Source organism: Meleagris gallopavo, chromosome 13 (assembly GCF_905368555.1).
Source record: "Meleagris gallopavo chromosome 13, MGAL_WU_HG_1.1, whole genome shotgun sequence".
Classification (NCBI taxonomy): Eukaryota; Metazoa; Chordata; class Aves; order Galliformes; family Phasianidae; genus Meleagris; species Meleagris gallopavo.
Window position 1 is genome coordinate 2082898 of NC_139416.1, and position 27867 is coordinate 2110764.

Below are 27867 nucleotides of genomic sequence, written 5' to 3' on the forward strand. Positions count from 1 at the left end.
GAGTCTGCCTCTGAAGGCAGGCTGAACACAGGAGAGTTCCCTGTGCCCAGGGAAGGAGAAACAGCTGGAGGCACAGGTCTGGTCCACACATTACACTACAGACATGTCCCATAGCCAACTCTCCCTACATTCTGTGTGACAAAAGGAAGCTGGGCTGCCATACCGAAAGCACTGTCCATTTGTTACGTGCTTTGGATGCACCAGGAAACAACTTCTCCATCTGCTGGTCCTTCTGAGCCTGGGGAAAGAACAGTTTCTCCCATCAGCTGTGCTGATGTCATTGCCCCTGTGTAACTGCAGAAGGGCAGTGGCCTCATGTTCCAGTCTGCCTCCAAGCTCCACCCGCTCCGTGGTCTGCTGTTCCCAGAACAAAGAAGGGTCTTAGAATCCCTCTTCCCAGCCTTCAGAGCACTGCATTGACGTGCCACTGTGGGCCTTTGCTCTGACCTGGCATATCCCTCATCACTGGGATACTGCTGTCTGCTCCACAGCCTCAATCAGGCCTAAAGGATCACCCTGCTCCCACCACCACCACTGGAGCTTGCAGCCAAACAACTCTTTAATTAACACAACCTGGGGACACACACATCTACATTTATATGAGATCTTGTAAGGAGGAGTTTGAAAGGCTTTGAATGGATCAGTGGATGTGATTTTACCTGATTCTGTCCCCAAAGGTTAGATGAACCACCTGCATGTGTCCTAAGCTGTAACCAGAGCAGAACAGAATTAGGATGGAGTTTGAAGTCAAGAGCTTCTGTATTACTCCTGAAAACACACAGCTTGAGGTCTTATAGCAGAAAATGACAGGAAAAGTACTCTTGGTCATACCTGAGGTCCACTGTTTCAATGTGTTCCAGTGTACATAAGGACTGAGCTAAGCAGAACACAGAGCTCAGGGAGATCTGATTGTTATTTAGCCTACAGGAAGAAGAGAAAAATCAGCTGTGGCAAGCAAAACTATCAATTTATACTGTGTCACCCAATAATAGACATCCTTGTCCAACACCCTCAGGTGCTTCTCTCTCACCTTCCTGCGTGTGCTTTCAAGCTTCTGAGTTCTGCAGACCCAACTCCTGCAGAGCTGAGCTGTGGCTCCACAGAAGTCCCCAACAAGCACTAGAGCCAGCTCAGTGAAGGATGTGGGTCAGAGAAGGACCTAGTCCAACCCTACTGCTCAGAGCAGACTGCTCAGGACATCGTTTTGAACATCTCCAAAGATGGAGAATCCAGTCTCTCTGGGCAATTGCATTCAGTGCTTGACTGTGCTCAACAGAAAAGTTTTTTTCTTAGGCTTAAATGAAATTCCTTGTGTTTTAAAATAGTGATGCAAGGCAAGAATCTGTACTAGAATAGAGATGAGGAAAGACCAGAGGGCGCAGCAGATCCACACTTGCAAAACATAAACTGTCACTTCACTTGATCCTCACAGCCCTTCCTAAATATAGACTGTGCTTCCAGTAACAACACTCCCACAAAAACCCATCCACGAGTAAAGAGAAATGTGAGCTACTCACTTGAGTGACCTTAACATTTTCAGATTCGGGAGGAACTGCAACAGCTGTGCAAGTCCTTCATCTCCCAGATAATTATTTGAGAGGCTAGGATTTAAAGAAAGGCATTTAATTTTCACAGGCAAAAACAACAAACACCATTAACTCTTAGCAGCAAGAGCTCTGAAAGCAGAAGGCCTGCATTCTTCATCCTCTGCAGGTTTGGTCCCAAATGGCCCCAGGGCCAAAAACACAAGGCAAGATTTTACAGCTTCTGTGCCACCTGAAGGCAGGCCAAGTGATCAAACAGCCCCTTTCTGGATGTGTAAGCTGTGACCTTTGCCTTCAGAGAGCACTACAACTTCATGCCTCCCTGACTAAGGATACCAGCCCACATAAAGCTGTGTCTATGCCACATTCTCTGTACAACACAGTGGCACAGATAAATGGCATTTTCCCAATACCCCCACAAACTGCAGATAAAGTGTAGGAATTATGAAGGACTCACTCCAGCTCAGAGATGCTGCCACATTCCTTCAGGACTGCACACAGCTTCTCCAGGTCGCTGGCTTGAAAATGACAGTCTGTCAACCTAGGGGAAAAAGAGAAATCAATAGTCCAGCTTCCATTGCATTTCCCCTACTAAGAGCAGCAAATCCCTGCAGTGCCACAAGCTCTGTCACCACCAGTCTTCTCCACCTGCCACGTGGAAGCGGACGCAGTACCACACAATCACCACGCTGATGCTGTCAATGAGAAAGCACAGCCCACAAGCTACTTTGACTGCTATAGAAGCCCACAAACACTAACCACAGAGCTTCTAGAGCTGCAAGCTAGGACTGTGAGCACAGTGATGACTGAATGGGTCTTTACCAGTTCTCTTGCAATTCGCCATTCGAACTCGGAGCTGCGGGTTTCATCAGCTATAGGATACAGACATGGGGAACGAAGGAAATAGGATGGAAATTACCAACAGTACCTTATTTTTTTGGAGGGAATAGGTGTCTGGTTTTCTTTGTCATCTCGTTGGTCATCAGTAGGGTACAAAGGCTCTTCCCTACTAAGTGAGCACAAAACCAGACAAGGATAAAACACTCAGGCTTCAGCAATTTAGCAGATCCCCAAAGCTCATCCCCAGGTAAAGATACCCACACCCATATCCTTTCCATAGCAGGCTTTTCTTTCTTTGAGTGAGTATCCCAACACTCTGAGAGTGCAGGAGGCTGGGGACAAGAGGAACATGACAGACTTCCCATCTAAGCTACAATTTTAAGGAGCATTCAGCTTTTCCCTGAACATACTGTGCACAAAGACTGTCTTAGCAAAAGGAACCTGGTCATAAATAAACAAAGCATCCAAATACCAAAATATCTGAGTTTGAATTTCACCTGGTGCCTTACAGAAGCTAGTGGAAAACATTCAAAATAGCTAAGAAAACCAGGGGGGAGTAGTAAGTTCAGATTCAGAGGAAAGGAAGAAAGAACCCTCTGGTGCCAAAAGTGGATGTAAGAACTAAACAAGATGCTGGGAAATAAAAGAAAAAAGAAAAAAAAAACACGTATGTCCACGCACATCTTACCCAGGAGGAGGGGAAGCAAATTCTCCATCTTCTGTAAACCTCAGAACTGTAGTGTTATGATAAAGGCTGAGTAAAGAAGAAAATAAATCAATCAATGGCACATTTTGGTTACTGAAATTAATTCTTTTTTCTGAATGTTTGGTGTTGGTAGAGATCTGTTCCTAACGCCTCAGTGCTATTGATCATTTAAACTATTTCCCAAAGCAAGCAAAAGATCATCTCCATTAGCTTTAAATCCTGGCTGGATAAAACTACGCGATATCTGATAACTCAGTTTCTCCAAACAGTTAGAAAAAATGCAGACAAAATTGTTGCACAGGAATGCTAGGGTGTCTCCAAGGGAAAATAGTAAGAGGAAAACTTTCAGCTCGGCTCCAGGAGATGTCACCATTTCTCATACTCCACAGAGACTGTCTCTCCAAAACTTCCCAAGGCAGAGCACAGAAATGAGTCTAAAACTCAATCCATGCATGCCCCAAAGCACTGCAGGGCACACAGTCCTGCACCTTCTCAAATTCTGGATGGTGGCCCAGATAGAATCACCTTGCAATGATGTGTCATCACAGGTAAATGGTAGTAACCATCTTTGCACACATTCTTTACCTGCCCCTATCCTAAGGTGAGTTAACACAGCTCTCAGAACCCAACTCTCAGACCTTGGGATTAACTTCAGACAGGATTCCCCAAGACTTACATACCTGACTTCCACCTCCACCACCTTCTGACAGGTATTCACTGCCTTCAACAGACTGTAAATGCCGTTAACAGAGAGCAGGTTGTGACTCAGACTAAGAAAGAGAAAAAGGCAAATGTGGTTACTGAAATGACACATGCAATGAACACACAGAAGGACTGTCTTGATGAAAGCAGTTATGACTGCTGCATGCTTGGACCCACTGCACTACAAAGTGACATGGAGCAAAACACACAGGACCACTACTCCTGAGAAAGGGATTGTAATAAAATGGCACTTTGGATGCACTCAGACCTATTTCTGAGTGATACTCTTACTACGTGACCAGCTTCAGCCTGAGCAGCCTCTCAGGATGAATCCCATCCTTCCCCAGCAGTGCTCACAGCTGCTTCTGCAATGCTGGTCTGGGTGAGGTCTTTGCCTCCTGACCTCTTATTCAGCACCCTTCTGTAACCCAAGCTCAAGAAAAAAAAGGGCAATTTGGTTTTGTATAAGGCAATACTTACTTCAGCTGCTTTGAAATTGAAATCCAGGAAAGGCTTTCCAGCAGGAAACTGCAGCCTTCATCCCCAAGCTTGTTTTCTGATAAGCTGAAGCATTTTTCAGTTAGTGAAGACAGTATAAACAACAAAGCCCTCAAAATCTACTTGCTTTCCCTAAGTTTTTTTTTAATTATTTTTTTTTGCCTGGGCAGTTCTTTTTTTTTCAGAGCAATCTCCCCTATATATCTCTGCACAGAACAACTCCAGACTAAGAGTTTTATCCCTAGAGGAGCAAGATTCATGTCTTAGTACCAGAAATATCTAACATTATAAAGAACTTAATTGGAAGGGCAAATCAAGAAACCAACTGAGCAAGTGTTTACTGCCCCTTGGAAGGAAGGATTGAAGGAAGGATGGCAGGAAACACTGGATAAGAAAGTTCTCCATCTCAATTTCAAGTTAGAGAGCTGGAAAATTGGAGTTTAGTTGTCACAGGAATCAAAAGCTGCTCAGCATTCAGCTCCCACTGAACCTCACCAAAAATCCCTACTGAGATCTCACCAGACACAACACAGTGTGCTGGGTTCCTCCCTTGGGGTCTCACTGCCTTCTGTTTCTAACACACCCTGCTTCCTGCCCACACTCATAGCAATGGCACAGGGAGGAAAGGTGCACTTACTCCACTTCAGAGAGGTGTGGGTAGCTCTGGAGAATGGACACAATCTCCTTTGCATGTTGTGAGGACAAGCTGCGAGCCTGCAAGCTGGGAACAGAGAAGGTTAACGAGCAGTGAGGGGACAGTGGGAGCTGGCATTTCTGGAGCCTCTCTCCAGATGAAGGCACGCAGAGCCAGGGCTGAGAGGGATGTTTTCCAGCCTCAGCATGTGCAGACAGCACTCTTGAGTTTTCCTGTTCTCAGAAAGCCAATACTCTCTGCTGGAGGCATCAACCCATCAACCAGGAGGAATTTCAGAGCCTTCTCTTACCACAACCTCAGATGTCTAGTTGGAGTCGCACATTCCTTGTTTTGTTCCCACTTCAAATCCAAAGACCTGCAACAAGCAAAGTATTTGGCCTTCAACATGCCTTCACAAAGCATTTGAGGAATCAGGAGCTGGTTAACATTTTCTCTGAGCTTTCTGGAAGAAAAAATGATTTATGGGCTCTGCCCAACCCTTCCAAGCCAGGCTAAATGATCTTCAAGGCCAGAAAACCCCCATCAGGAGATGGGAGCCATCAGCACAGGGAATGCCCACTTGGGATTTCTTTATATCTGAATCAACTCAGTTTCTGAGTTCCAAATCAAAGGCACTAGTAAGACACAGGATGCTTTGCCTACAAGTGAGGCTGTGCCACTACAGGAAGCTTTGCCAGATGCAAGGCAATCAGTTCTCCTGAAGTGGTTTAGAGTGACACTGAGCTGATGGTTTAAACCAGCATAACTGAATAAAGCACAACAAGCTGAACACAACCAAGTGTAGCTTCTCACCTTGGAACTTTCCCAGATGTGCCCGAGAAATATATTATCACAGTGTCCTTCCTGAAAATGAGACCAAAGCCCGTGTTAGGACACAGGTAGAAGGATGTCATTTCTTCAGCAGTGGAGCTCAGTAAGGACCAAAGCTGCTCCCTGCATGCTAAAGAGTCAAAATCTGCCATGTGAGCACGTTGCCACAGACAAGCTAAAAAGCAGCACCATACCTCTATGTTGGCACACACAAAAGAGAAACGTGGTTAAGAAGAAATGGGTTGTTTTGTTTTTTTTTTTGCAAAGCCAGCCATGTGTTGGACAGAGGTTCTGTGGAAACTCCATTCCAGCAAGAAAAATGAGAAAAAGCTGGATGCAGTGTGACTTCCCCTGAGTTACACCAAGGATTAACTTGGCCTATTAGACTTACGGCAAAAGCACATGAGCTAAGGTTTAAACATTTCTCTTTCATCCTAGACCTAAAAAAAAATTAAATCTGTTATTATGCTAGCTGGTGAAGAATTTCCTCACTGATACATTACAGAGCTTAAAAGCAAGTTTAGATTTTGTTACAGATGAAGAAATACCACATCTGCAAATCAATTTATAGACAAAAAGATCTATTAAAAAAATGCAAGCAGGAAATCCATAAGATGATTGATTCACATTTTGTGTTTCAAACAGAAACCAAAAAGGAGCAAAAGTCATCTTTCATTGATTTTGATTAATCCACAAATAACTGCAAAGCAGTTCCCACTGATAGAGCCATCACCTAAAGAGACAACGTGCTTTGGTAAGAGCCCTCATGCACTGATACCTGACATGTAGCTCAGTAGCATTCTGACACACAGTGACTTCTTTGGCCAAAAGGAGAACAGCATTCAAGGAAAGATTGTTCTTGCTCAGACTGTGGATGTGAGGAAGACAGTTTCAGATGCTGGGCATGGTCCTTTGTTACCCAAATGCCCTCTGTGCACGCTCCCAACACCCTGAAGGTTCTCCAAAACTCTCAGGAACACCCCTGAACCCACAATACCTGCATGCTTTGAGGATCTGCTCTTTAACCACACATTTATGCTGTTTCACTGCTTGTCGGACCTCACTAAACCTTTTAACATCTTGCTTCTACAGAACCTCAGGATCTCAGACCACCTCTGAACCTCAATGTAATCATTACAATAATGCTGTCTACATGTATCAGAAACATGTGAGGGAACATGACTTACAACTGCATTGCCCTTCAAACTTCTCTGTAAGATAAGATGCTCCACTGGGCACGCAGTGACACTTCCCAGAAGCATTATCCAGCACTTCAGGAAAGCAGAGGAGCAGGTGCATTCACCATTTTTCCCCTCCTCAGCAGGAACTGCAGGTGTATTGGATTCACCTGCTCGCAACCCAAGGATATGGGATGCCCTTTAACCAAGGTAGGTGGGCAGTGGTTTTGCCTTCCCAGAGGGACAGGACAGGACAAGATGGTTATAGGAAAGCTTAGAAGAGATGGAGAGAGCCATCTGCTCTTACAGAGCTCAGGAATCTTCACCTGAGCCTGACCAAGGGGAAAAGAGGTGAGGAGGGAGAAGAGGAAAACTGTCCCACATGTCCTCTAGTGGCACCTCAACTAATACCAACCCTTACTATCCATCAGCCCTACTCTGGTGCTCTCTCTTAAGCTCTCTCTGATGCTGTGCTTGGCTTCATAACTGCTAACATTTTTTATGCATTCGAGTCTTTTTTACTCACTCTATTTTCTTTAGCTTTTCCATTCTGGAAAACAGCTCCATCACTGTCTTTACGTCTGGATTCTGTATCCGATTGTCCTGCAAGCTGCACACAGATTGGATCTCATCAGCACCCCAAACCTAAACGTACAGCTGATTTGAGTGGCATTGCCACACCACACTCACTTTATTTCCTCGAGCTGCAGGCAGTGTGACAAAGCTTGGACCACATCAGTCAGCCCCACAGCTGTGATGCTCCCACCTGTCACCCTGGAAAAAGAAAGCATCAAATCAAGCAGAGGGAGGACTAGCATCTGTGCAGCACATGGCAAATCCATGCCAGACGTGCCTGCACCATACACAGAGGATGCTGCCTGACTCTGTGACCTGCAATCAACTTTTTGCTGCTCTTTAACCAGGGCAGAGCAAAACTCCTCCTGATAGGAGGCGGTGGTAGAAAACAAGAGCCACAGATGTTTGTGCTGCTCTGCGTGGCTCTGGATAATCAGCCCTGAGTGAGTGAGGGATTAACCTGCAAGACACAGCAGAGGAGGCTCAGACCTTACAAGCAGACTTACTCCAGTTTCTTCAGACTCCCCATTTCTCCTAAGCACTTTGAAAGTGCAGCAGCAAAGTCATCACCAAATCTCCTACTCCGAAAGCTAAAACATAAAGGAAAGGGAAAAAAATTAAATACAACAAAGAAAGTAGCCCACAGAGCAGGTTAAAATGTAACAAAAAACATATGTGTTGAATTGATTTTATAACAGATGCTGTGTCATGTTCTTTTTTGGTGGAATCTGGTTTTTAAAAAACCATTAAACTTGCTCTTTATTAATTAACTGCGAGCACTAAAAGGACAGAAAGCTTTTGCCTTTTGGTACAGTGGCACCTACTTACTAAGTCGTAAGCAGGTTGACTCCAGTCCAGGTGCTGTAAGTTTGAGTGGCAAAGTAACCAGCATTTTCCAGAATATAAAAGACACAAAATCTGAAGGCAAAGTACCTCTTTTATGGGGGGATTATATAGAATAGACTTCTGTAGAAAAATCCCAAGAGATCCTGCTTGGAAAGTCCCTCCAGCATTACGGCAAAGACTGATAGGGAGGGCACTTTGGATTGCAGTTGTTATTTCCTGTTCACCTGGTTTATGGTGACTTCATCATAATTTTCTCATTTGCTCGCCAAGATTCATCTTGCCTTTTATTGCCAAGAAACACTTATCATTCTCCCCCTCATCTCTTAGGCTAACTACCTTGTTGCTTTCACTGCTTTAGTCCAAACAAAAAAATAAAAAAACAGTCAGAATGGATTTATCACCTTAATATCTTCCAGCCACTCATAAATACAGAGGTGGTGAGGCACTGGAACAGGTTGCCCAAGGAGGCTGTGGATGCCCCATCCCTGCAGGCATTCAAGGCCAGGCTGGATGTGGCTCTGGGCAGCCTTGACTGCTGGTTGGTGACCTGCACACAGCAGGGGGTTGGAACTGGATGAGCACTGTGGGCCTTTGCAACCCAGGCCATTCTATGATTCTATGAAATACATTATTTACTAAATTTCTCTGGTGTCAAAGTTGTTGTTTTCTCACATCCTCTTTCTATCCCCTTTAAAACAGAAATGCTAGGTTTGCCCTGCCAGCCCCCAGCACACCGCACATTTACCTCAGATGCTCCACATTCCTACAGCTGGCCAGTATCTCCAAACAGTCTGTGTCTAAGGGGCACCCTGCAAAATCCAACCGAGTCACATCCTGGCCCGAGTTGATGACAAAAACCAAAGCCGACATGTCCAGAGGTGTCAGTCTGAAGTTTTTAAACTCATACTTGAAATTCAGCAGGCTCCCAATGTGCTGGGCTACTTCAAGGCCTTGCGTTTCAAACGTGCAATGGCAGAGCTCAATGACTTTGGGCCCAGTCAGCTGAGTGGCTGCCAATTTCTTGAGGGACTGAAGGATTGCATCTTGCTTATCCTGCACCCACGCTTCACTTTGTTCAGCTAGCAACATGAGAAACGTTCTACACTCTTTGGATGACAAGCCTGAGAGGAAGATGTGAAAGCTCTCCATGAACTCGGTCTTTGCCTCATTCCTTAACATCCACTTTGACTTCAGAGATAACTTCCTCTTCAGGTGGCTCTTGTCCACGCTCTTGCTTATCATGAGACACAGGGCTGCAAAAAACTCCTGCAGGCTCAAGTGCACAAAGGCATAGCCGGTCTCGGGGCGAGCGCTGTTCGTCTTCACCTCAAAGACAGTCAGCAGACCGTGCAAGGAAGCAAACTCTTTCACGTGCTCTGGAATATCTCCAACGTAAAACACGAGCTTCTTAGCTTCCAGGCCTTTCAGTGCAAGATCACACAGACCCAAAATGGCCTTCTTGTTACTGTTCAGCTGAGCCTCTTCATCACCCGCATGCCCTCCCTGCTGTTTGTTTATGAAGATGAGAAGCATTTTGATATAAAACTGTGTCATGGTCTGAGGAAGTTCCACGCTCGTCTGATGTTTAAGCAGCCAATACTCCAAACAGATGCAGACAACGTAACACAGAGCAGGGATCTGGCACATGCTGAGGAGCTTGGTGTTGTTCCTCAGGTGAGCGATGGCCTGCTCTTTGAATGAATGATGACGAAAATAGTGGCTGACATATTCCTCAACCTTCTCGTGATCAAACCCCCAGACTTCTGCCAACAGATCTACTGTTTTTATCAAGAAGTCGGGGAGTCTCTTAGGGCGACTGGTGACCAACACCGTGCAACCAGGCAGGAGGTTCCCATGACAAAGCTCTGCAAAGAGTTCAGATATGGACATACTGGAGCTACGATTCAAGCTTCCTTTAGAAGATGATGACACGTCCATGTTACCCGCAAACTCATCCAGCCCATCAAAGATGATCAGTATACGCTGGGCGTTTTCCAGGAGGTGCTGGAACACTGCATCGGGGCTGTCTTCTGGCTGAAGAAACAGGTCAAACAAAAGCTCCTTCAGAGTCAGTTTTCTTTTTAGTAAATTCAACTGCCGGAACTCAAACAGGAAAGTGAAGAGAAACTGATGTAAGACACCTTCCGCCCACTTCTGACAAATCCTGTGCATTAGCACGGTCTTGCCTGTACCTGGTTTACCAAACAAAAAGATCACCTTCGTTGTACCCGATCGGACCACGCTACCAAACAGATCTGACACTCTCACTGCTGTATCCACACATTCTTCTGGCTCGGGGGCACTGGGCACGTCCTCTCGGGGTTTGTCTGCCCTCTCTTTCAGTCGGGAGGCTTTGCTCTGCCGAAGCACGAGGTTGACAAAGGCTTGGCTGAAAGCCAGCGGTTGCGTTGGCTCTTGTGCTGCTGCTCCTGCTGCTCTCCTGCTTCCGTATCTCTTGCAGATGGAGTCAACGAGAAGACGTCGATACTTTTCAGCTGAATCTGAGAAAGCAGAGGGAGTCGAGGGTGAAAAGCTAGTTCTGAGCTGTAACAGATCAAAGACACTGCCGCTCCCAGAGAAACACGGCCCTGATCAGAGGCTGCTTCACACAGCTAGAGATGACACATTAGAACACATAAAAATAACACCTTTTTTCCCATTTTGCACCAGTGTTATACAGCCCTCAGGCCTGCTCGGACAACTGAGTCTTTCTTGGATTTACTGTGACTTGATTTTGTCATCGCTCATCCATTCAGTTACCATTTTATTTCAGAGTGAGCTGAAACCATACAAGTTTTTAATGTGTGGAGCCTTTAGAAGGTTTTAAATCATCACCATATCTCCCAATTTGGTTTAAAAAGAAAAAAAAAATAAAAATAAAAATAAATAAATATAGAGAAGATTAACAGCTGAATGCTTTACGAGTTCTTATATGCCATCTGCATCCCTAGCCAGGTCCCACTGTTGATACATGTCAGAACCTGTTGCATAAGAATTCCTGCAGCCACAAAGCAGAAGTTTCCCTCAATGCAAGAAGTTGGTTTGCTGAGTACTTATGCAAAGAAGTTTTAAACAGGTCCTTTCCTCAGAGGGAAGCCCATCACTGCTCTGCTTCTGCATATCAACATACCTAGGCGTTGCTGTTTGGCATCCTTATCACTGATGGGGCTGCTGCTACAGCGGCGGCGCGTCAACCCTGAAAAGGAAAGCCAGACACACATCAGAACAGCACTTGGAATGTCAGCTTACACAGAGCTGGGCAAGGCTCTTCAGCAAATCACCCAGGGAACTGAAAAAAGGAGCAAAATCAGGGAGAGAAAACTATTTGGAAATTCAAGTTGAGCTTACACAACCGTTTTTGCAGTTGCTGAAGTAAACGCAGCCATGCTTCCAACTAGTGAAAGTTAAACTGACAAGAACAGATTCTATACTTGGTCTTCACCAAAAGGCCAAGGAAGAGAAGTCTCCTTCTCTGGACACTTTCTTGTGTAACCTGCTCTAGGGAACCTGCCTTGGCAGGGAGGTTGGAATTGACGATCCCCAGAGGTCCCTTCCCACCCCTATGATCTGTCATTCAGAAAGTCAGCTTGGGCTGGTCCTTAAGGCCCAAACATTCTGCAGCTCCCAGGATTGCCCCTGGGGTCCGGGCTGCTTAATGAGGAATGGAGCCCCTGAGCTCCACTGCTTTCCAGGCAATTGCTTTCCAGGCTTCCACTTTGGTTTATTCAGTTCATATAGGTTTTCCTAGAGGATAACATCAGCTGTGCCTACAGCAGCGTAATGTACTACTTTCTTATTCAATCTACTTAGGTGTCTTTAAAGAAAAATTGAGCAGGTCCTTCTATCTCTCTGAGGAACATATAACCAGACACAAGAAATCAACATCTATCTGATACTGGAACATGACTTTGACTTCACTTCAGCAGTGACCAAATGCTGATCATTTTCAGCCTCCGACAGCTGGAAGATCAAAAATAGATGTAATGGTACAACCTGCTTTGAAACTCTTTGCAGGAAACAACTTGAACTTTAAAAGGCACATCTTTGAAGGATGATGCTTAATGTGTTAAGTTTAGTGAATGATTAATGCATTAAGTTTAGTAAATGATTCTTTTGCTCTGTCCCTTGTTTGCTGAGCAATGCCAAAACGTCAGCCAAAAAGCATCACTAAAAAGCATTCTAGAAAGTGAGCCCATTGGCACCACAGCTGCTGGAATGTCAAAAAAAAAAAAAAAAAAAAGAAAGAAAAAGAAAGAGAAAAAGAAAGAGAAAAAGAAAAAGAGAGATGTTTTCAATGTATAGTTCAAGGTAAGGGTCTGCACACAGTGTAGTTGAACAAGCACTGGAGAGTTAAGTAGGGCATGGAGGAGGTGGTTCTGAGTGTATGGAAGAAGAGTGCCAAACTTGAGACAAGAGATTATACCACATAGAGAGACCACACATCCCAGCTACCCACTGTAGCAAAGCCCACAGCCCAGTTTCTTTGAATTATTCTCCGCTCCTCCTCAGGATTCAAGTCCACCCAAAGCAGGATAAGCCCGCGTGATGGACCTGAAAGAGAGCAGGAACAGAAAACACCAGTGACTAAGATGTGTTTGCTGCTCAGGGAGCACAGTGCTAAAAGCCTGCTTGCAAACATAAAAGTTATAAGACACCGAGCAAACCTCAGCAAGGAACACAGGCAGCTCTGCAAGAAGATCCTGCTGCTGCCAGTGTTTTACCAATGGGCAATCCAGCACCCTGCCAGCAATATTAAGCACCTCTAGAGGACCCAAGGTTTCCACTTTGCTCTCTGCACTGCCAGGCTGATGGCTCAGGAACTCCTCTATGCTGCAGCCTGCAGAATGCAAGGCCTCATTTCCTACTGCTTTGTTTTCCTCCCTCACACATCTCAGAATGACACAGCAAACTGATGGCTGCTTTCAGCCTGAACATGAATCAGCAGATGACCTGGATTGATTCCTTTTGCTGCAAACACTCAGCAAGCTGGATGTCAGAATCACATCCTCTGTGTATCCTTCTGCTGTGGGACTCCTCACACTGGGAGGGCCTGGGCTGCTCTTTCATTTCTGGAGGCTGAAAACCTGGAGACTGAGGAAGCAATTCAGATTTTAGCAGCCTCTAGCAGCTGTAACATGAGGACCCAGAGACAGTGCTGAGTGGTGCCCCAAACCAACAGCATTTTCACACTGCACCAAAGGCAATGAGGTCAAATGATGCCACTGCAGAGCTCTAGGGGAAGAGGAGGGATCCCTCATTTCACAGTCTGTATAGCTGGAAGTCCACAGTCCAAAGTTCATCCCTGAAAATAGCCCTAGACTTATTACCACGCATTATTTTAAGCTCAGACTCCCGCATTCCTAGAATGTTTTCTGCTGGATCCACTCCTGGTTAGTCTGTCTGCTAATTCTTTAAAAGCCAAACCAACTTCCTCCACTTCTCAGTGAGCCAACCAAAGCATAGCTGCAAAAAGTGGGGGTTTCGCATGGTGGATGGGAGATTCCCTGGAAAGAGAAACTGAGTGGGTTCCTCATCAGAGCCAGGGCCAAAAAGGCTATTCTGAAACGCAGGGAAAGAAAACGAAACAGGAGATGTTTTTCTGGAAAGCACCAAGAGAAAAAACAAACCTGAAGTTACAATGTGTGAAGATCACCTTGCCAGTGCTGTAGCCAGTATGTGGGACATTTGTAGTCTTGTCCAGCCCACAGGCAGAACAAATACATTCCAAGACCATTGATAGCATCATGGGTCTGTTTCAGCCTTACCTCTTGGCACAGAGGACTGGTCACTTGCATCTGTGTGCACTTCTTGCTTCTGAGACGAGTTACCTAAAGGAGTTGAGGAAATTAGAAAGTTATTGCCGTCACTCTGCTCTTGAAAACTATCAGGTAAAATGAAAGAGCAAGTAGCTCACAACACAGACAGCAACATACTAACAAGGCTCTGTATAAGGGCCGATGCAACACAGCCAGTTTCTGATACCCCATCTGATCTCCTCTCAGCTCACTCGAAAATACGATTAACTTCTGCTTTCAAGGTGTGAAACAGTTTTTCAGTATGACATATGCAAAGTCAGAGCACGAGCAGCTTTGGCTAATCTAAAACCACACCGCAGCCAAAAAGAGAAGCTCCGTTCTTCCCTGCTTCTGCACAGGAGCTGTTTCTGGGATGAAACTCAGCAGTCAGTTGGCAGCCCAAGCAAGGACCTCCTCTGACTCACAGCACGGCAGCACAATGCTGTGCAGTGGAGGAGGCAGCTGGAGATGCAGGACTGGCAGCCCCACAGACTACAGTGACTAAACTTCAGAGGGAGATCGTGCTATGCAGGAGTTTGCATACCACCAGTTCACAGATAAACTCATGTCCCAAAGGATGGTTCCCCAAAACCAGATGGGAAGCCTTCACACACAAGTTCCCTTTGTTGCCATCTCCAGCTGGAAATGCAGGCCAGTGCTCTGGTATTTCTACCTTTAGCATCAGCAAAAGGAATGAAGAACAAGGCTGCAAACGCGGCCATGCCACAGCCTCCCATAAAATCCATTCAAGACCTTTAATGTGCTGACTCTTGCCCTGTGTGCCACATAAAGCAAAGCACCATGAGCTCTGGTCCCAGTCTGGTTCACCATGCAGTCAGAAACACATTTTCCCAAGAGTCACTTCAGCTGAGGCAATCTAACAGTTCACCTTCCCTAGCTAAAGACCACTTTGCTACTCTGAAGAGTGTTCCAGTGTCCTCCTCAGTGCCATCTTCTGCCCTGAAAGGGACAGCCCCTGCCATCACACAGCCATGCACAGGGTCAGGCTGCCCTCAAGACCACACTAGAGCAAAACCAAACCAAGTCATCTTCAAGCAGGAACAGTGGTGCTAAAATGGTAACACTACAGTTTAACCGGCATAAGCCAACCCTGAAACCTGAAAAAACCATTTCTTTCATGATACTCCACGTCATTAAAAGGCAAAAATCTGTTTCAGTTTTAGTCCCGAGGTGAAGGCCACATCAGTCCTTGTTCCCTGCTGCTTGACTGATCTCTCCCTTCTGCAAAAGTGACAGCTGCTGAAGTTGGTCACTAACGGCTGCATCCGTTGACTGATGCAAGTAATGGCAAGTTATTGCAAGCAGGGTGTTAGACACAGACTGCTGAGATCTCATCACTTCCTGCTATGCAGGATGCAAGCAGAGGGGAAGTTCGGTCCTAATTAAGTAATACAATAAGGTATAAGCACAGCTGGGGTGGTATTGTAGGTTTTCATAGTGTGCACACCCCGTGTGTGCCTACACCCTCATACACAGCGCAGTGGTTACGCTCTAGAGGGGACTGTGTCAGCTACAAAGACATTGCTTCCAAGTAAAAATGAGGGATGTGGGGAAGTGCTTTCCTTTTTCTGCAAGTACTTTAAGACTTTTCTAGTTCTTTTCCTTCTGGATTGGGAAAACCAAAACCAAGCAGTTAAAAATCCATGGGAAAAAAAGGGTTGTTCTTTATTTTTTCTACACATATATCAAAAGATTTCATCTCGGCTTTACTGGAGAGGGAGCATGCATTTTTAATCAGTTTGAGCTTTTATAACTATTTTTTTTCATTCTCAACTTAGATTTCTAAGCCAAATATCCAAATATTCTCCATCTCACATCAGGCCAATTGTTGTTGAAAGGGCAACCACAGCCAGCTGGTCACCAGCACCCAGCAGAAGGACACAGAAGAGGAATACATTACGTGAACTGCATTCTAACGGACTTCTCCCCTGCTCAAACATCCCATTTGCAAAAGCCCAGTCCACTGTTAGCCTGCAGAGGGGCATTCAAAACGAGGTGATGCCAGCAATGCTGTAAGCAACCCACTTGAACCCACTTGTTTTCAGATTCAGATGAGAAAGTGCCCACCACCACCAGCCGTGGTGAAAAAGCACTTCTCAAAAACATGAATTGCTGTTGTTTGCTGGCCATAAATATTTTTGAGATGACTGCTCTTCTTCCAGATTATGGTGCAAGAGGTGAACCAGAAGGAAAGTTAGCTCATTTACCAGGTGGCTTGGGCTTGCTTGCAGCTGCCTGAGCAGCATGAAGTGGACTGTCACTTCTCACTGACAAGGCACTGAGTGCATAATTAAGGGTTTTGGCAGCTCAGTGCCTAGCCTGCTCCGGTGTCTTCAGAGGGCCAAGACACTGGTTGTGTTAGGAGGGCAGTCAGAGGAAGCTGGTCCACCCCCGTTACCTACCTTCTCCTGCAGAACTCATGAGCAGTATCTCCATTTCCAGGGGCAGGTCACACTCCATGCAGAGGCACTGTGCAAACTGATTCCAGGTGGCATGGCCAGCCTTCTCCAGCAGGTCGAGGAGCACAGAGACTTTTTCTCTGTGGTCAGTGACACCTGCCAAGCTGCTGAGGACAGTCATAGGGAGGAAGTGCTGGGAGGCAGCGAGCAGCCAGTCGGGACGGTGGCTGAGGAACTCCACTAGCTGGGGGCGGATGCTTGCTATAGCTGCTTCCAGGTTCAGATCGTCGTTCTGGAGTGTGGGCTGGTGGGATGAAAGCAGGAAGGCTAGCGACGGGCACGGAAGCGAGAGATGCTCACCCACGCAGTCCTGCTGTTGAGCAGGATTTGTTCTACCCCCTTGGTCCACCCAGCACTTCTTATCTGCCTTGGGGCAAATCCTAGCCCAGGCACAAGATGGTGCAAGGACTGCCGTGTTTGCCTGCTGTGTTGTGCTGCAATGGATGAGAGCAAACAACACGAGTCAGGCTCTCCAGATGCAGCCAGGCTCCTCTGCTGTATTGAGGCAGTGGCCATCTGCCAAATGGAATACCAAAAGCATCTTTTGCATGCAGCAGCTCCTCTAGGGAAGCCTGGGATTCTAAGAGTAAGATATTTCCCACCTCCAAGGGCTCACAGTGCTATTCCTGCTACTCATTCTGTGGGGATGATCAATACATTTCTGCTTTGGTACAATGTCACCAATCTCTTCCCTCCAACAACAAAGCCATGCACCCATGTTCTCCTACCTGCATTGCTGTGTAGTCAGCCTTCTTTCAGTTGTTCTAGGTGCAATCCAGCAGCATACACAAATACAAAGTTGCTTTTTCCTCCATATCCTGCCAAGGAAGTAGTCTACCCGAGGCAGAGTTTCAGCACACAGCAACACCCCAACACATGGTGCATGCCAATATGTAGCACCCCCACTGGGTGTGGATCCCTAGGAGAAACAAGAACAGAGCAGACATGAAGAGCAGAGTAGATGTGAAAAGGTACAGGCTGCTACACGGGTGACAGATCTAGAAGCTCTGTCCTTGACCCTGGGGTCAGCTGTGGAGCTCTCCTTCTGCAGAAAAGATTCTGTTGTACAGTATATGGTGGTACTGCACAATAGACAACCCGTGCCATAGTTTTCACTTGAAGAGTCAAAGATGAGTGACTTCTTGACGGATTCAGCAGCTCCTCCCAACTCTGTGGAATCATCCCTATCTGGATGATCTCCAGCTCAAACCAGATGTGACCACAGAATCTGGACATCTGACGATCTGTCACCGATGTGATGAAAACACAGGACTCAGCCTAGTGTGAGATACAGATGAAGAAAACAAGCTTTACAGGAATACTTCAAGAGACTCATAGCTTCCCTGGTGTCACTGCCTGACCTGAGCTGCTCATCTCACTCAACTTGACTGGTTCCAGCCACTCTGACTGCAAGGAATGGACAAAGAAAGAGATTAATTACCATTCACATACCTCCAAACACAGCAAAACCCTAGCACAACTAAGGCAGCATTAGGAGCATGCCACTGGGCTGTCCCTGGCACCTTGCTGCCCTCCTCTAATGTCTAAAGCCAGTACTAACTACCATTACCATTACCAACCTTGCAAAAAGTCTGAGAAACACAACCCCCCACAGATTCTCTGTCTTGTATCTGGAGTGGATGATACCTCCAGGTCCAAGACTACTGCATGTTAATGTGTTTGGTGTGGGAAAACAGAACAAGTGAAAGAGCTCCAGCTTCAAAGCTGCCAACATGGTTTAGCATTGGACTTTGGTTACCTACAGCTGTTCAACTGCAGTGTTTCACCACAACAAATACTCTCCTACCTTCTGCCTTCTGCATGCAAAAAGCTGGGTTTGAGGGAATGGCCCTAAAACCCAGCAGCAGTGTGTCCTAGGAGGTCTGAATTATGCAGGTGAGAGCAGGACTTGGGGTAGGACAGAGGCCAGTATAGCTCAGCATAAGGACAAAAAGCTGGTTACACTGTTGTATGGAAGCATCCTCTTAGGTGAAATAATTTGGATGGAATCCTGTTGGGCTGAATAGATTTCTCATTTGCTCCTTAGACTGTTTCTCACACTATTCTTCTGGATAAAATGTCTACCATACAGCTAGGCAAAACGCAACGCAGTGGGTGAGCAACAGGCTGACAGGTCAGGCTCTAAGGGTTACAGTAAGTGGGGTTCCAGTAGCTGACACTGAGTTGGGAGGAGCTGCTGAATCCGTCAAGAAGTCACTCATCTTTGACTCTTCAAGTGAAAACTATGGCACCAGTTGTCCATTGTGCAGTACCACCGTATACTGTACAACAGAATCTTTCCTGCAGAGTTACCATACCCGGGTTCCCACCCCAGACCAGACTTTCAGGAAGCATTACACACTAAGTGAGGCAGCTCTGGGGTCCATCAAAAAGGAAATAAAATCCCATTGTACATATCCCCCCACAGTGCCTGGCGCTCACTATACTAACAAGAACAAAAAAGTTCCTGGTGGAAATGGCAAGAAAACTGCGCATAACCAGTGTTCAAATATAAGCTGCCACTCAAACCAAACTGCAGACTAACAGGGTTTCCTGCACAGCCAACTTCAATTCCAGCAGCCTGAGCAGTGAGTGCTACTGAATGTCATCATCTGTGTTTTCTTTTCCCCGCACATCAGACAGCAATGCTCTGACTTCACTCCTCAGCTGGCTGAGAACTAAATTCTTAGTAAGACCATACTAAAAATAATAACACTAACCAGACCTCAGCATCAGTGATTACTGAAGGCCATTCAGGCAAAAAGCAGACACGTGAATTAACATAAGATTCATTTCAGGGACAAAACAACACTGAAAGCGAAAGCACAGCGCCTGCCCAACCACCAGAAACAATGGGAAGCAGCGAAATGCCTCTGGGCTCTACATAAAGTGCAAGAAGGGGAACTTTAGAAGGGGAATTAAAGCTTGAAGCCTTGTTCTTCGAATGCAGAAACGCAGCGCAAAAACACACACCCCCACCTCAGCACACACACCTTTCCTTGCTACCACAAATACGACAGAAGGATGAAGCTCCCTTGTAAATCTGTTGTAAATCTACCTCCTTGTGTGCTCCTGGGGCGTGTGCAACTTACCCAGAAGTAAAGCAGCAGCAGCAAAAGCCACACGAGAAGCTACAGCACAAGGGAGCAGGGAGACAACGTCCTCTGTCATGAATTTACGACTTACTGCTTTCTGTTTGGTGCCCTCTGCGACTTTTAGAGAGCAAAAGACAATGCAAAATGAAAGTTAGAATAGCCAGGAATTCCCCCAGCGTCAACGCATCTATGATTAAGCAAGTCAGATGTGCCACTGCACCCAACAAAAACAAGAGTTCCGGGAGTTATCCTTTCCCGGAATCCAGAGCCAGGCAATGGAGGAAAAGCATTCGGGGGCTGCTCCAAAGGAATGGGTTTGTGAGTAACTGGGTGGTAGGTGGATGGCTGGACTAGATGACCACAGAGGTCGTTTCCAACCTTAACAATTCTATGGTTCTGAGGGCAAATTTTGACCAGAATAACCTTTTTCCTTGGTTTGGTTCAGGCTCTTGCAATATAAATATGTTATTTAGACGCAAAAAGCCTGATTATGCTGGGAGAAAGGGAAACATTGATTTATTATTTCTGTTGTATCTATGAGAAAAAAGTGACCTTTATTTCCTTTGGAACAGAATCCAGATTTAAGTGAGAACAGAGAGGGAATGGACGGGCTGAGGAAAGATTGCACTGCGTGTGCAGAGAGGATCTAGATCCGGCAATGCAGCACACCTGGCTGCTTCAAAGTTCATGCATTGGAAAAAAAAGAAAGGTAAAACCAAAACCCAGAGCCAGCAACACCCACAAAGGGTGGATGGGGGTACGGCAGCCTGGAGTGCAGGTGGGGGAGCTGGGAAAGCAGACGGGCAGCTGACCTCCATGGGCTGCTCTCCATCCCCACACTAAATGCTGTTGGTGTGTCAGTGGGGCCAGAAGGGCAGCCTGGCGGCTCAAAGGAACCAAATGCTCCTCCTGCAAAGCGGTGCCCGAAAGCCCCTCGGCTCACAACTCGCGTGGTCACAGAAAGGCACAGCACTTGCTTTCTCTCTTCAGGTTGAAGCAACCGATGTGGGTAATTTCAGAATGAGCCACCGCGATGTGGCTTCCCTCACGGGGAAAGAAGTTCAGCCTCAAGAGCAAAGCTGCGCCCAGCAGCACTTCAAACCTCCATTTGGGACAGCAGGAAGCGATGGAAGGCAGCACGTTGGTCACCAAACCTCCATAAGGCCGTGCTGGGCCCTCACAGCCACCTGCCCCACAGCTTTCTGGCCACACACAACACCTCAGTGAGACAAGGGATGCAAGTCATGGGGGGACACGCATACCCCACACAGCCCTAAATGGGGTCTCAGCCATACGCTGTGAGGGGATGCGATGGCCACCAGCCCCCAGTCACCACCAGCCCGAAGCCTTCTACAGGTGCCAAGCGCAGCTCCTCTGCCCTCACGGCACAGAGCGCGCAGCCCCGCGCAGGAGGGACGGACGGACCGACGAGGACGGTGACCCCGCAGCCTCCCGAGGCACGGGACGCCCACCCGCAGCACTCACCCCAGTATCGGCCCGGCCCGGCTCTCCCCCATCACGGTGCTCACGGCCGCCCCGCCGCGGCTGTCCCAAAAGTGAAACCGCGGCTCTGCGAACCGCTGTGCCGGGAAAGCACGTGGTGTGTGCGCTGCGTGCTGCGCTGCCCGGCTCCGCGCCAGGAGCCGCCCGAGCTCGCGAGGCGCTGCCCTGCGGCTTTCCCGCGCACCGGAGCCCCCTCAGCGCCCGCCGCCATGTTACGAGGGGTTGCACTGCGCGCCCCGGCGCCCCCAGATTCAGCAGACGGTGCCGTGCAGACGGGAAGTTTCCCCTCTGGGCTTCAGAGTGGAGGTGGAATGTTGTACCAGGGCTGCTCCAAGGCTGCCAAATCACACCCCTCAGCTCCCACTGTGCTGTCAGGCAGCTGGTCGAGCCCAGTGCTCCTTCGGCCATGGAGCAAACTGCAGTTGGCAAAGGGAGGAGGTTCCTTTTCCACACCAGTATGGGGCAGCCCGCTTCGTGGAGGAGAATGTCACCCTTCTGCCTTTGGTAATGTGATCATCACTACATCCTTATATTTGGCACTTTGAGCTCCTTTCTGAGGAAAGTACAGAATTTTGAAAAGGGAAGCATGAACCAATGTACCAAAAGAGCTGAGCCCCTTCAGATAAACAAGGAGGAAGGAATAGGATCCTGCTGCCTGAACAGATACTTACTCTTACATCCTCTCGTAATCTCCTTGGCTTCCTTATCATTTTTATTACTTCTGTCAAGTTTGCTCTACAGCATGAGCATGGTTTGCCCGCAGCTCTACACAGCGCTTTGTGTACCCAGGACACAAGGTCTGTGTGTTCATAGACTGCTCTCCAAACTCACGTCTTCAGCCATACAAGAGAGATGCCAAAAGATGGGCCAAGCCTCTTTACGTTAGCTCCCAGTGTTAACCCAGCGTCCACAGCCTTCAAGAATTCAACCGTTACTTGCAAGCTCCTTGGCATCCCCTTTAAAGATCTTGGTATAAAAGTATCAAGGTCTTTGCAAAGAAAAGTCTCAGTGGAGATACAATTGCACAAAAACTGCAGCACTTCTCAGGAAAATAAAACAGAACTCAGCAGAAGCTGATTCAAACCAACTTGTATTTTGTTTCACACCCAATCTGCTTCTACAAAGAGACCGGTTCTAAAACGTTTTCTTGAGGAAGTTAAGCAGCAAATGATTGGGGAAGCTAAAGTCAAGTTGTACAATTAGGTATCTCTAAAAAATGCAGGGGGGGAAAAATATATTAGTGTCATGTGCTATGTGGGGATTAGCATACTTCCATTAAAGGCTTTAAGAGCCGGGTATTTCTGAACTCTGCTTACCTTTCTTGTGATGATCTCAGGGTTTTTAATCTCAAATAAATGAAGCCTTTTGCTGTTCATCAGTGAGGTTAAAGCTGATTCGATCTCTACAGAATCAGTAAAACCACCCAATTATGGTTATGGCCATCCTGGCTTGCTGCTCTCGTGTACTGTGACCTTATCTTGCCCAAAGCTAATTGTGCCTCAGTGCCCCACAGCCTTCAGCCTGGCAGAAATTCCCTTTCCCTTATCCCAGCCATTCACAAAGCTGGTTCTTTCTCCATTGCCCAGAACCTAGCAGAAATTCACATCAGCAACGTGAAAAGTGTAATTCCATCCCCTCTTTCCTTGCCACTACCAAGATGTGGGAGATATCAGCATACTTCTTCAGCAAATTGGTATAGGAGAACTGATGATAAGTGCTTTACAGAGTACTTTGGCACTTCCCTGAAGGGAAAACTCACTTGAAATCACTTCTGGGATCCCAACAGCTGAGATCATCTTCTGCAGGAAGTTTCTTATGGACTGGTCATTCTGAAAGCCATACAATTCATACAGAAAGGTTTTGAAGTTGTAGTTTAGCAGCAGATGGTCTAGAGAATACTTGCTTAGGACTTACTCCATTTGGATCAGCTGTGCAGTTAAAGACTTTAAACTCAATCCTGAAGGGAAGGAAAAAGGGAGAAAACAGCAATAGGGGACAAAGAAATCTTCACTGTACTGCTTTCAGATGGGGGCTAAATGAAGCAGTGGAATACCTAAGGAACTCCAGCACTCACCTGGAATCCAGAGGGCGCAAAACGAGTTTCTTTTCCACATAGGCAGCTTGGATAGTGACGGTGATTTCCTGCACAGAGATGTACAGAGGTAACTCTGCTTGCCTTACAGCAGGGAGCTCTTATCTGGATATTCTAGTTTGCTTTCTATAATACAGAGTTTAATGCTTTCTGGCTTCACCTCCAGATATTACTATCGACCTGGCCAAAGGTCTTGGCAGTCAGGATATGCAAGAACTGACCTTCTCCATGTATAGAACTGCCAGCGGCTCTTCTCCCGGGGGAAAGATGCTGATCTCCACTGCTACCAATGACTTCACAACTGTCCCTTCAGGCTGGAGAGAGATCTCAGGAAGGGCGAGACTCCACACCTTGGCCTCAGAATCATTGTAGGAGTTGCCTTGGAAAATCTGGTCAGATAAGGAACAGAAGTCAGGCTTTTGTCATACCACTTCCCAATTTCGTACCCACTTCCCATACAGTTTCATTCCCCAGATCACAAGAGGCCAACAGTTCTGCTGGTTTCAAGGAATCTATGTCAACCTGGAGGATGAAGAATCCTTGAAAAGCACAACAATCTCTCCTTCAGCCTCTGGTTTCTCCACCAGCCTGACCCAAAACTCTCAAGTTGTCCAGGGAAGGACACAAAATGCTTTGAGTAGGACCAAAGTTTACCAAATGCACTGCCTTCTGTTGTGCTTCTGTGTCTTCAAAGTCAAACAGCGCCTTCAGAAACAAAGCAGAAGCAGGTTGTTAAGAAAATAAAGAAGAGATGCTGGATGTGGCAGAACATGCACATGTGGCCTGCAGCCAGAGGCAAGGTTCCTCCAGAACCCACCACCCTTCTGAGAACCACAGAAAAATCACACACCGCTTTACAACTCAGAAGTCAAGTTTTCTATCAGCTGATGTCCCTCTAAGGGATAGCACCACCTGCTAGTGTGGACTGTTATGAATGTACCCATTTCTGACCAGGTACACATGTAAATACTGAGGAACCAGCCCTGCAAGTCACCTGCAGCTTTTCCCCTCTGATGGTCAGCACCAGGCGCCCATCTAGGAAAGCCACCGAAGCCAGGGAGTTGAGGATGTGTTCGGACAACCAGAAGTACAGCATTCGGGATTCAGACAGCAGCGATGGGGAGAAAACAGAGTCGCTGAGGACGTCAGAGTAGTTCTTGTACAGGACAAGGCCCTTGAAAGGAAAGCGACTGTGTTGACAAGGACATGCAGCAGGGAGACAGGACAAAATGTCAACAGCTGCATCTGCCAGCAGTGATGGCAAGGGGAAGGGCTGCTGGACTCAGAGCAAACACCGTGGGCAGGAAACCTTTGGTTTCCAATGAACCCAAATTACTTTACCTTGTGGTGTGATTCTAGGTAATTTGCTTTAATTAAAGGATCTGATGCAAGGGAGATATCGAGTCCAATGGCCTCATCTTGGACAAAATTTTCTGCCAGGAGAAAGCACAGAGGTCTTACATTGAAAATACCACTACCAGCAGAGCTTGCAGCCTGCAGCACTAGGACTTGCTGCAGAAGGTGACCTGGAAGCTGTAAAAGGAACACGCATTGGGATGGGACAAGGGACTCACTCCTTTGAGTGCTAGTGCTGACCCCACCACTGCTGCTGGCTCTTGGTGGGATCCCATGCACGTTTTTGAGGGACTATTTTAATGGATGTGGTTGCTGTCCTGCTGGGACTCAAATATTAAAGCTGCACATAAAGGAAACAAGGAGAAAACCAAGGGTACTTACCTGCGATGTCGTGGACAAAATTTGCCATCACCTGGGCAAGGAGATTTATTTCTTTGCACACCTGCAAGAGGAAGGGAGCGCCTCAGTGTCAGCACCCACCTTGCTTTGTGGATTCCTTTTACTTGCCACTGAAACGCATGGCTATCATCTTGCAGGCATACCTCTCTCTTGAGCACAAACTTCAAGGTGAAGGAGATGAAGTTGGTGAAGAACTGCTTCAGCCAGCCCGGCCTGCAGGGATGGGAGCAGTCAGGGGCAGCCAGCGGCCCCAAAACAGGAGCAGTGGCTGAGCAGGCGGGCCCTGGTTGCAGGGGAACACTTACTCCTTGTCTCCTTGGAGATGCAGCACCAGCTTGTGGAAGGACAGGTAGCAGTCCGAGGCGTCAGCAGCCACCTGCTCCTCCTGGCATACTGCACAGAAGAAAGAGACAAGTTGACAGCTGGGGACAGCTGTGCCCAGTCTGTGTGTGCAGGGCAGTGGGGAGCACCTCCAGCCCCGATTGCCATCCGATGCCTACAGCCCAGCTCACAGTTCCCCATGGTTTGTGGCCAACAGCTGATACTTACACAGTTTTATGTTTATCTGGAGGTCAATGGAAGACTCAATTTCAAAATCAACCGAGTGAAAGAGCTGCAGGCTGTAGGGGCAGAAGAGAAGACATTCCACACCAGCACATGCAGCTTGTCCCCAGCCACAAGGCTGCGGCTGCTTGGCCCTCAGGTACTTACAACCAGGCCCCCGCGTAGCCATAAGTCAGGGTCCCTCTGAAGAAGGCTGTCACGTTTTTGATGGCTATATCAATGGCATCGTTCTCCTTGAGCTCCACCTCACTCTGCGCTATGGACAAGTCGCTGACCTGGATGCTAAAAGCAATAGAACCCGGTTCGTGGCCAGCCCTCAAAGCTGGGAACACAGAGCAACGTGCTTCGGAAGAAGCCCAGCTTCATTTCAGTGTTCCTCTTCAGCAACAGCCACAGCAGGAAATCCACCCTATGCTTGCACCATTGCCTTTGCCATCCCCAGGTAGCTGTCCCATGAGTAACACCATGAGACCTGCTTTCTCCAGTAATCACTGGGTCAAAGCTCCCTTCCCAGTGTCGTGCTGTTCCCGTGGCGTGGAATTGCAGCGGAACTCACTTGGTCAGCGTGTAAGCCACCGTGCCCAGGAGCCGCATGGACCTTTCCCCTGTGATGTTTGGGAATTTGGCATTCTTGAACGCAGCTTGAATGAGCCGTGCTGTCTCCTGGTTCACTGTCAGTAGAAGAACAAAGATACCAAAGTGCCATCTCCTGGCTGCGGGGTCAGCCTGCACCTGGGATTGTAGCCCTGCAGAGGCAGTTCACCCCAGGCATTCCCATTAGGCTTAGGAAGCAGCTTCTGAGTAAACACCGAAAAATACCACACAGCTCAACTGCACCATACCATCGGGACAGATTTCGGCAAGGCTGTGCTTGTCCTCACGCTGCACAAGCTGTTGGGGTGCCTTGCTCTGAGGCTGCTTACACATACCACTGTCAGCTACCGAGTTTCCAAAGAAAACCTTCAGAGTCTGAATTTTCTGTGCGTGTTTTCCTAAAGCCATCCAACCCCTATCAGCCTCAGCTGCGCTTCTTCCCTTGTACTTCTTTTCCTCCAGAAATCCCTTCTCTTACTTCAGCCCAGGATCCTTCTCTGCATGTACCACCATCGGTGAGGCTGGGATGGGGCTGCGATCACCCTTTGCAGAAGCATTAATTCTTCCCCTATGCACAGAGCCCCCCTAACTCTCACAATAAAACCCCAAACCATGCTAGCAGAGACACCCTGTCTCTCCCCTTGTGCAGACCAGCCCCAGGAGGTGATGTTGCAGAAAGGAAGAAAAGCCAGCACTCATTTTCTCCAGTTCTTCCACCCCAGCACGTAACACTGGTAAAACTTTGTAGTGAGGAGAAAGACTGCATACCATTTTCTAGCTCCTTTGGGAAGCTGCTCCTGTTCAGCTCAGGCAGTATAAGTGCCCATGCTTCAACCTGCAACCCCAAATAAGCCAGCAGCACTTACACAGCAACGCCGCGGGCTTGGTCATCCTGCAGACGATCCCAGTGACACTGTATGGCATTGGCCCGAACTCGCAGGCTGCTGCTGCATGGATGAACACCAGCAAGATCCTGGCCGTCCCCAGCCTCATCCCTCCAGCCCACAGCATCCCTGGCTGGAGCAGTTCGTGCCAACAGGAGCAGCTGATTCTTGAGCATGGAGAAGGCTGCTTTCATACCTCCAAGCAGGACGTGACCTGCTTCCTCCACTTATCAAAACTCATCACACATTTCCTAATCTTCCTATAGTTTCCTTGAGCCCTGTCTGGTCGCATGTTGTCTTCCTCCCACAGCTGCCAAGGCCATGGTAACTCGGGGTGCACTGCATTGCAGGGGGAGGAGAATGAGGGATGCGGAATGGGAGTAGGAGAAAGTGCAAGGAGCAGCCTGGGTTGTGCACTGCCTCCAGCCAGTCCATCATTTGCTTTTTGCACACACATTCCAAGCTTTGTATTCCTACTTCTCTGCAAATCTCTGCTTAGGAAAGGTTAGAAACCCAAATCCAGACCCACTCTTTGTGCACACTTACCCTGCACGCCACCAACCCCTGCACCTTGGAACCCATCACAAATCAAGCTGCAGGACAAAGGAGGGCTGAGTTACGCCAGCAGCAAGACCCACAAACCACCTCCCTTAGCCATCAATCTCACGGATGAAGGTGAGAACTTAGGGTGCTGCAAGAGCACTGAGCAAGGCACTGCTGTCCCTGACGGAGGGCTGAGCACGTCTCCTC

General features: G+C 47.5%; 2 protein-coding genes and 1 long non-coding RNA gene across 5 annotated transcripts in view; 1 reads left to right on the forward strand and 2 right to left on the reverse strand.

Moving 5' to 3' along the window:
* Window positions 1-21727, reverse strand: part of NLRC5 (NLR family CARD domain containing 5) — a 37804-nt gene extending 16077 nt beyond the window's left edge. Inside the window, exons 1-23 of one of the 3 annotated variants that reach the window (XM_085234849.1) lie at window positions 21211-21296; window positions 19723-19842; window positions 17359-17549; window positions 16574-16874; window positions 14121-14183; window positions 11486-11551; window positions 9101-10856; window positions 8016-8099; window positions 7624-7707; window positions 7460-7543; window positions 6534-6623; window positions 5738-5788; window positions 5235-5300; window positions 4928-5011; window positions 4273-4356; window positions 3771-3860; window positions 3073-3138; window positions 2473-2553; window positions 2002-2085; window positions 1518-1601; window positions 832-921; window positions 660-707; window positions 164-238 (exon numbers count right to left, since the gene is read on the reverse strand). In XM_085234849.1, coding sequence (XP_085090975.1) covers window positions 164-238; window positions 660-707; window positions 832-921; window positions 1518-1601; window positions 2002-2085; window positions 2473-2553; window positions 3073-3138; window positions 3771-3860; window positions 4273-4356; window positions 4928-5011; window positions 5235-5300; window positions 5738-5788; window positions 6534-6623; window positions 7460-7543; window positions 7624-7707; window positions 8016-8099; window positions 9101-10856; window positions 11486-11551; window positions 14121-14183; window positions 16574-16874; window positions 17359-17364 — 3437 coding nt within the window. In that variant the 5' untranslated portion in view covers window positions 17365-17549; window positions 19723-19842; window positions 21211-21296. Of the gene's footprint in view, window positions 1-163; window positions 239-659; window positions 708-831; window positions 922-1517; window positions 1602-2001; window positions 2086-2472; window positions 2554-3072; window positions 3139-3770; window positions 3861-4272; window positions 4357-4927; window positions 5012-5234; window positions 5301-5737; window positions 5789-6533; window positions 6624-7459; window positions 7544-7623; window positions 7708-8015; window positions 8100-9100; window positions 10857-11485; window positions 11552-14120; window positions 14184-16573; window positions 16875-17358; window positions 17550-19722; window positions 19843-21210 lie in introns of all 3 variants that reach the window. The other 2 variants (XR_014886097.1, XM_085234847.1) reach the window with 2 other exon arrangements.
* LOC104912971 (uncharacterized) lies at window positions 19610-21271 on the forward strand. The gene is made up of 3 exons (XR_795057.3): window positions 19610-20043; window positions 20298-20434; window positions 20716-21271. It is a non-coding gene; the product is annotated as an uncharacterized LOC104912971 (long non-coding RNA).
* Window positions 21728-21927: 200 nt separating the features above from the next.
* Window positions 21928-27259, reverse strand: CETP (cholesteryl ester transfer protein). The gene is made up of 16 exons (XM_003209716.5): window positions 27100-27259; window positions 26196-26310; window positions 25787-25921; window positions 25625-25695; window positions 25381-25468; window positions 25219-25288; window positions 25058-25118; window positions 24662-24753; window positions 24315-24494; window positions 23975-24025; window positions 23542-23709; window positions 23303-23370; window positions 23143-23185; window positions 22988-23057; window positions 22545-22630; window positions 21928-22437 (listed from the first exon to the last, which is right to left on the reverse strand). Exons 1-16 carry the CDS (start codon window positions 27242-27244, stop codon window positions 22363-22365), a joined length of 1518 nt encoding a protein of 505 aa, XP_003209764.1. The 5' UTR covers window positions 27245-27259; the 3' UTR covers window positions 21928-22362.
* Between the last annotated feature and the right edge of the window lie 608 nt (window positions 27260-27867).

What these genes read in the sequence shown, in the direction of transcription:
- CETP (XM_003209716.5), bottom strand. Translation starts at nt 27,244, where the DNA reads ATGCTGTGGGCTGGAGGGATGAGGCTGGGGACGGCCAGGATCTTGCTG. An exon ending in AGTTTGTGCTCAAGAGAGAG is followed by an intron (nt 25,119 to 25,218) that starts GTATGCCTGCAA and finishes TTCCTCTTGCAG; the next exon opens with GTGTGCAAAGAAATAAATCT. An exon ending in TTTTGTCCACGACATCGCAG is followed by an intron (nt 24,754 to 25,057) that starts GTAAGTACCCTT and finishes TTCTCCTGGCAG; the next exon opens with AAAATTTTGTCCAAGATGAG.